At 43.2% G+C, this 8,037-nt stretch overlaps 1 protein-coding gene across 1 annotated transcript in view; it reads left to right on the forward strand.

Moving 5' to 3' along the window:
* LOC118733644 (dnaJ homolog subfamily C member 16) overlaps positions 1-8,037 on the forward strand; it is a gene marked incomplete at its 5' end in the record, with an annotated part of 452,466 nt that continues 444,429 nt past the window's right edge. Inside the window, 1 exon segment of the mRNA XM_036463141.1 lies at positions 1-181. Coding sequence (XP_036319034.1) covers positions 1-181 — 181 coding nt within the window.

Below are 8,037 nucleotides of genomic sequence, written 5' to 3' on the forward strand. Positions count from 1 at the left end.
AATTCGTAAGGAAAAAAATGCCCCATTCAATAACCCAAAGAATCGATGACAACAATGTGGATGAATTTTTGGGAGGCTGGATGGATAACCGCGTCCGTGCGCTGGTTTTTGAACCTAGAAACCGGACAAGATTGCGATATTTACTAAGTGCGTACGCTTTTCACCATAGAGTTGCATTCGGGTAAGTTTAACAATTTCGTAAAGCGAAGTTCTCAATTTAGCAATTAGAATCTATATAGAACCGATATTTTGAAGACCTAAATACTCTCAATATGTTCTATACCTAGGAAATTAGGAAATGCATTTCTTTTTGTCGCGTTTATATCAGGATATGAATATCCGGATGTAATATATCACATAAATTTCAGAACTTTAAAATGTGGTGAACAAAATGAAATGAGCTTGCCGATTATTCCCAAAAAGTGCTCCAGAAATTAAAAAAGTGTTTGGGTCAAAGTAACCAGTTCAAACCAATCGTGATCGAAAGCTTAAACGAAAATACATTTACAGTTAATTTTAGCCAAGTTTTTACTAATGCCTTCATGTCGAAAAAGCCAAAAATCTTATTTTTCACAGCGTCCAATTTTTGCGGAATTTTCAATTAAACTCGCTATATCTCAGACGTTTTACTATCGATTGATTTGAAATTTTTACTCAATAAACTAGGTACTAATTCGAAAGAAACTGAGTTTAACTACAGTTCTTAGTACTTATTAAAAACAAAATGTCGGATTCTCAAACTTTTTTATCAAAATTGTGGAGGTGGTTTTTCCAAATGCAAAAGTTGTGTTGTAAAGTTTGAGTTTTTTGATTTGTTTTAATGCGACTATTGTTTTACAAGGTGCGCTGGTGAATAAAACATTTATTATAAGCTTCTATGCCTTATTCTAGAAGGAGTAAGAGAGAGCTCAAACCTAAAATTCCAAATGTTATTGAGAATAAAACAATTTCCATCAAATTACTTACACTTGCGCGGATCCGTCACACTAAACGGCGCAAGCAAAAGAAGAATTTGATAGCAAATGGTTTAAATTACAAATTCAAATTTATCGTTTACAAATTTCTTAAATTGATAAATTTATAAAATTTTCGTGCGACTGGACTTCTTAGAATTCAATTAAATGCAAAGAAAGAAGAAAAAAGGAAATGTTAAAGACTGCGATAGGGTTCCTGTGCATGCTGAATTGCTGAGTTGAGCAGCGGCTTAGCCGTTCGAACCGGCGCAATATTCCCCCCTCCGTACAACCTGTGCAGCTACGTTGCACATGTTCACCGCTTAATGTCCAACTTCGCCAATTTAACCACAAGGCATGTGATTAAACCGCCGGAAGTTTTCACCACCGCGCATGAGCTTGCCCATCGTTGCCTGTCTGAAATGTTACTTCAGACGGCCAATATTTTCGCCACTCGACTCACACACCTGCTCTCTGAGAGCACTCTTCAACAATCCGACATACGCGAGCAGTGGAACCACAGTTCCCGATCATTAAGTACCGGCGCCGAAGAAGTAGTTGGATTTCAGCGAGTCCGAAAGAACAACTGGTACGATGAGGAATGTCAAGAAGCCGCAGAGAAAACAGATGCCGCCTACAGGGCCACGCTGCGATTGGGAGCAACGCGAGCCATGTGGGACCGTTATAGGGAACTGAAGAAGGAAGCGACACGTATTTGCGGCAATAAGATGAGAGAGGACGAAATACGTGAGTGCGGAGAGCTTGAGATACTGGCCGACAGGAAGAACGCCCGAAAATTCTACCAGAGGGTTAGGCGACTCACGGAAGGTTTCAAGACCGGGGCGAACTTCTGTAAGAATAACAATGGCGACCTAGTGACCGAATATACTTAAATTGTCGAGGGACCACTTTTACAACCTACTGAATGGTAGCAACGCTGAAAGTAGTGAAGAAGACGAACCCGAGTCCCCAGTCGATGATGATGGAGTAGCTGTCCCACCGCCTGACTATGACGAGGTACGAATAGCGATTACGCGGCTGAAAAACAACAAAGCTGCTGGAGCTGACGGCCTGCCAGCCGAGCTATTCAAGTACGGTGGCAAGGAGCTGATGAGGTGCATGCATCAGCTCGTATGCAGAATATGGTCAGATGAACGCATGCCCGAGGACTGGAATTTAAGTGTGCTCTGCACAATCCACAAGAAAGGCGACCCCGCCATACGCGCAAAGTACCGCGGAATCAGCCTTCTAAGCATAGGTTATAAGGTCTTATCGAGTGTATTGTGCGAAAGACTGAAGCCCACCGTCAACGAGCTGATTGGACCTTATCAGTGTGACTTTAGGCCTGGAAAATCCACCATAGATCAGGTATTCACAATACGCCAAATCTTGGAAAAGGCCAGCGAGAATAGGATCTATTTGTCGATTTAAAAGCCGCTTTCGACAGCACGAAGAGAAGTTGCCTTTATGCCGCGATGTCTGAATTTGGTATCTCCGCGAAACTAATACGGTTGTGTAAAATGACGTTGACCAGCTCCGTCAGAATAGGGAAGGACCTCTCCGAGCCGTTTGATACCAAACGATGTTTCAGACAAGGGGACTCCCTTTCGTGTGATTTCTTTAATCTGATGGAGAAGATAATAAGAGCCGCAGAACTGAACCGCTCAGGCACAATACTTTACAAGAGCTTACAATTGCTGGCGTATGCCGACGACATCGATATTATCGTTCAAAACGTCTATTCTGCCTTCTCGGGATTGGATAGAGAAGCAAAGCGAATGGGTCTGGTGGTGAACGAGGACAAAACGAAGTATCCCCTGTCATCACATATACAGTCAGAGCATGCGCGTCTTGGCACCCACGTCACTGTTGACAGTTACAAGTTTGAAAAAGTAGACGACTTCGTTTATTTGGGAACCATCATTAACACCAATAATAATGTCAGCCTTGAAATCCAACGGAGAATCACTCTTGCCAACAAGTGCTACTTTGGGCTGGGTAGGCAATTGAGAAGTAAAGTCCTCTCTCGTCGTACAAAGATCACACTCTATAAGTCACTCATCATGCCTGTGCTGGTATGACGCGGAGGCATGGACAATGAAAGCATCTGATGAGGCGGCTCTTGGAGTTTTCGAGAGAAAGATTCCGCGAAAGATTTACGGACCTTTACGCGTTGGTGATGGGGAATATCGCAGACGGTTTAACGATGAGCTGTATGAGCTTTACAACGATATAGACATAGTGCAGCGAATTAAAATTCAGCGGCTCCGCTGGCTTGGCCATGTCGTTCGAATGGACAGAAACGCTCCTGGTCTGAACATATTCAACTCGGGCCGCGATGCTGGTAACAGAGGAAGAGGAAGGCCTCCTCTGCGTTGGAAAGACCAGGTGGAGAAGGACTTGGCTTCACTTGGCATTTCCAATTGGCGTCAGTTAGCACAGAAGAGAAATGGCTGGCGTGCTGTTTTGGACTCGGACAAAATCGCTTAGGCGGTTACAGCGCCAATAAAAAAGAAGAGAAATGTTACTTCAATCAAAAAATTAAAATCTTAACTACCTATATAAACCAAACTTTAAAATTTTATACAACATTTAGAAAAATTCTACTCTGACTTTTTACAATTTTTTTTTTTGGAATGCAGTTTTCTAGCCCGTGGAATTCTAGTATAACTTACAATGTGGGATTTTTAAAAACGCGCTGATGCGAAAATTGACGAGTATTTCAATTTTGAATGGAGGAAGTCTGTTAGCAATTTATTCATATACATACAGGGTCGAAAAAATATATACGTATAAATATACATACATCTGTACGTAGGTACGTGTTTTAATGCACGTATGTACATATACATATATGTATCGAACGAACTTATTTCACATTTCAGGGCTGCTGCTACCAAAAAGTATATGTACACTTAAATAAAGCAAGCGTGCTTCGTGTAACCACAACCATTTGCCCATATGTACATATGTTTGTATGGATATACGTATGTTTGTAAGATGAAACAAACAGACTTCGTTGATATACTGATCAGCGATAATAAAGTTGCCACAATTGTGCTTTTTTGGTAAAATTTGAAACCAAAAAGTACATTGACACCACATAGACCATTTTGGTACAATTTGGAAATGCAGCGCTGTGATATTTCGATTGGTTTTACATTTACGTCGGTTCAAAACTTCTAATTATTTATACAAATACTTTCTTCCTTCCACTACAAACTTCCACTGAATTTGTTTTACATTACAAGGTTGGTAATTCCGATTTCTTATAGAATTGGCTTTGTCTTTTTCTATCTCACACCTTTTCTACCGGAGCACGAGAACTTAAAAAATTTAAATATATGCGAGTTTTGGGAACCAATTACATTAATTAAAAACGAACTGAACTACCCGATGTTTGCAAACCTTTTTAAAATAGCTCAAGGTATATTGTCTATTCCACATTCCTCCGCAAATGTTGAACGTGTCTTTTCTGTTCAGATTCTGATAAAAACCAAACGTAGAAATAGATTATAAGTAAAAACCCTTGGTTCTTTAGTAAAAGCAAAAGATCATATCACACCTTCTCAAAGTTTTTGTCATGATATAACAATACATACAGAGTCTTTAAACCAAATTTTGACTTACGATCTCACAGAAAGTGAAATGACTGACTAATTTTTTCCTACTTTTAACACAAATATGTATATTTTTACTCGATGTTTATTTAAAAGGCGTTAGATAAATGTATATTTGTTTTACACATTAGTTGTTTTTGTGAAAGCGTTTAAATTTTTTGTTGGTACATTTTTATTTATTTGGTACGTTTCAATTCATTTCCCTAATCCCTAATACTGATGGACATATGTATTTATTTATGGACATCAATGTTTTCATTTATGTACATACGTTTGAATGGTTGTACATTTTTTTTTCCAACGGAGAGGGAATCTTCCAAAGATGTTATGCACGATTCGTCATCCTGTCCGCTAAGGGTACACCTCATTCGGGACCACCTCTCAGTCAGTCTTCTATTATCGCTACTGCGCTGCCACGCTTTCCTTCTAAGTTCCTGAAGAATTATAGCGGACCACGCTTTGACTCTACTCCACACCATAGATTGCATCATGTGGTGCACAATGTTTTCTGGCGCTACTCGATCGTTTATCAGCTTTTCTAGGTCTGCTCTCTCGGTGTCATACTTCGGGCAGGAAAAGAAAATGTGCTGCACGTTTTCACCACTACTACCGCAAAAGGAACACTCGGTCCCGTCATCGTGTCCGTCTTTGTTTAGATATTCTCTAAAACAGCCGTGACCCGTCAGATAGTAATCAGTCTCGCCGTGTTTCCTCTCAACCCACGCTTGTACGTTACCGATTAGCATGTGCGTCCACCTTCCTTTCGTGGTCGCATCCCAGCGTCTCTGCCACTCGTTTAAGCAAGTCTGTCTTTCTTCTTTCCGTTCTTCGCCTGTTAGTTGCCTTCCAATGTTCTTGACTTGTCGAAAATTCTCTTAAGTTCCATGGCCATTATATTTGGTGGCATGATGCCCACTATGACTCCAACGGCCTCGTGTGATACCGTGCGGAACGCACTGACAACCCTGATAGCGTTTAGCCGAGTCACTGACTTCGCTGTCTTGGCATATATTTTCTGCTGGAGCGCTGGCCCCCAGATGGGCGCAGCATACATTAGTATAGACTGACTCACTTTACTTAGGAGTGCTCGCCTGCTCTGACTTGGTCCGCCAATGTTGGCCATTATCCTCGTTAGCGCGGTCGTAACCCTTGCCGCTTTCTCACAAGCTTTGTCGATGTGCGCCTTGTAGATGAGTCTCGCGTCTATCGTCACGCTCAAGTACTTCAACGACTGCTGTGTCGTGATGCTATGCCCGTCAATGTTAAGCGTAGCATTTTCTACCTTTTTCCTGCTTGTGATCAACACCGCTTCCGTTTTTTGCCCCGCTAGTTGAAGCTTTATTGCCGTGAGCCAGTTTTTTGCTTTTTGCGCGGTATTATTGCATAGAATCTCTATTTCGTTGAGTTCCTTAGCCACTGCTGTTACTACGATATCGTCAGCGTACCCGATGATTTGTACCTCCCTTGGTAGTGGTAGGCGCAGTACTCCATCGAGTAGTACGTTCCACAGCAGTGGGCCCAGTACGGAGCCCTGTGGTACTCCACTCGTCACAACATACTTATTTGGTCCTTCATCGGTATCGTAGAGTAGAAGCCTATTTGACAAGTAGTTGGAAACATCTCTCAGCAGATAGGGCGGTGTTTTCTTGCACTCCAGGGCGCTTGTTATGTGGGGCCAGTAGGCCGAGTTGAAAGCATTTTTGACATCGAACATTACTACCGAGCAGTATTCTTTCGTGTCTTTGCTTGCGATATCAGTGAGCTTTTTAATTGCGTCGATGGTTGACCTCTGTCTTCGGAATCCATATTGGTTGTCGGCGAGACCCGGGGATTCTTCCTCTAGGTGCTGATTTAGTCGTACACAAATAAGTCGCTCCAGTATTTTTCGAAGCGTGTCCAACATGCAAAGCGGGCGGTACGAGCTTGGTTCCCCGGCTGGTTTATTCGGTTTCTGCAACAGAACCAACCGCTGCTTCTTCCAGATTTTTGGGAAGACTCCTTCTCGCAAACACCGCTCAAATAAGTCAGTGAACGGGCTGGTATTATGCTTAATGGCAACCTTTAAAACTTTGTTTGGAATACCATCTAGACCTGGTGCTTTGGCATTGCCAAACCTTGCAGGTTGTTCTACTCGCAGCTGTCGTTCTTCTTGAGTTTTGCGCAGGGAAGAGAGTTTCCACAACGTTTTTTAGTAGGATGGGGCAGGTTGGCGCTTTACCCTTTTCACCCCACGGATTTTCGCCTACCTTTTCACAGAGCTCTTTGAAACAGCACGACTTACTCCTTCTTATTGCTTTCTTCAGGTCGTTTCGCTTCCTTTTAAAGTACTCCGCCGATCCCCGTCTCCTTTGGCAGAGCCGCCTCGCTTTGGGGCACTCGCTCCTTAATATGTCAAATTCTTCGTTCCACCAGTATGCAGGCTTTCTGTAAGCGCCTTGTTTTTTCCTGCACATAGCGGCGTCACATGCTTTGCTGATGTGTCCCACCAGAATTTCCGCCTGTCGTTCCGTATCTTCTGCGTTGGCAAGATTTCCCTCCATCATGAGTCTGAAGAGTTCCTCGTCAAGTGTTTCGACTTTCCACCCTCGAGTCTGTGCGTTTCTGATGGCAGCACATTTTCGACTCTGCGCATTGTTTCCGATTTCGACCATAATGGCCAAATGGTCACTATGCGTATAGAGATCTGACACCTCCCAGCTTGTTGCCCGCACTAAGGAACTGCTAGCGAACGTGATCTCAATCACCGAGCCACGACCGTTCTTTTCGAAAGTGTTCCTGTTTCCCGTATTTAACAGCACTACATCCAGCACCGAAAACGCCTTGAGTAGAGCATCTCCCCGTCTGTTCGTACAGATGCCGCCCGATTCCATCGCCCACGCATTGAAATCGCCTGCCACCACGTTCATCGTAGTAGTCAGGGCTTCTGGTACCAATTCGTCCAGGGTTTTTTCAAAATCACTTTGTGGCACGCTCGGTGGTAAGTAGCAGCTATAGAAGTTGATTCCACAGATCTTCGCCCGCGTGTAGTAGGCTTTTCCTAATAGCGGATTTTCTGGGAGAGGTTGGCCTCCACAGGCCCATATGGCGGCTTTGTTTGTGCAATCAGATGTCCATGTTGCGACGTCCTGTTTTTGTACTGCTCACTAATTATTGCTACATCCACTTTCTCTTCGTACACAGTCTGCATGAGAAGTTCCTGCGCTGCCTCGCAATGGTTTAGATTTAGCTGCATGACTCTCATTTTTTGGAGCTTTTTCAAGCTTCTTGGTAAAGGGGATATTTCCGGCTACCTATTTGATGATCCGGGTTTTCCCTTCCCTTGCTCTTGCACGCGCTACAGGTCGGTTTCTTCTTGCACGCTTTCGCGAAGTGCCCCTTTTCTCCACATTTGAGACAGCACTGACTTCTATCTTTTGGGTTGCAGCACGCTCTCGCCAGATGTCCGTATTCAAAACACCTAAAGC

Source organism: Rhagoletis pomonella, unplaced genomic scaffold (genome assembly GCF_013731165.1).
Source record: "Rhagoletis pomonella isolate Grant_MI unplaced genomic scaffold, Rhpom_1.0 Rhpom_scaffold_00001, whole genome shotgun sequence".
Lineage (NCBI taxonomy): Eukaryota > Metazoa > Arthropoda > Insecta > Diptera > Tephritidae > Rhagoletis > Rhagoletis pomonella.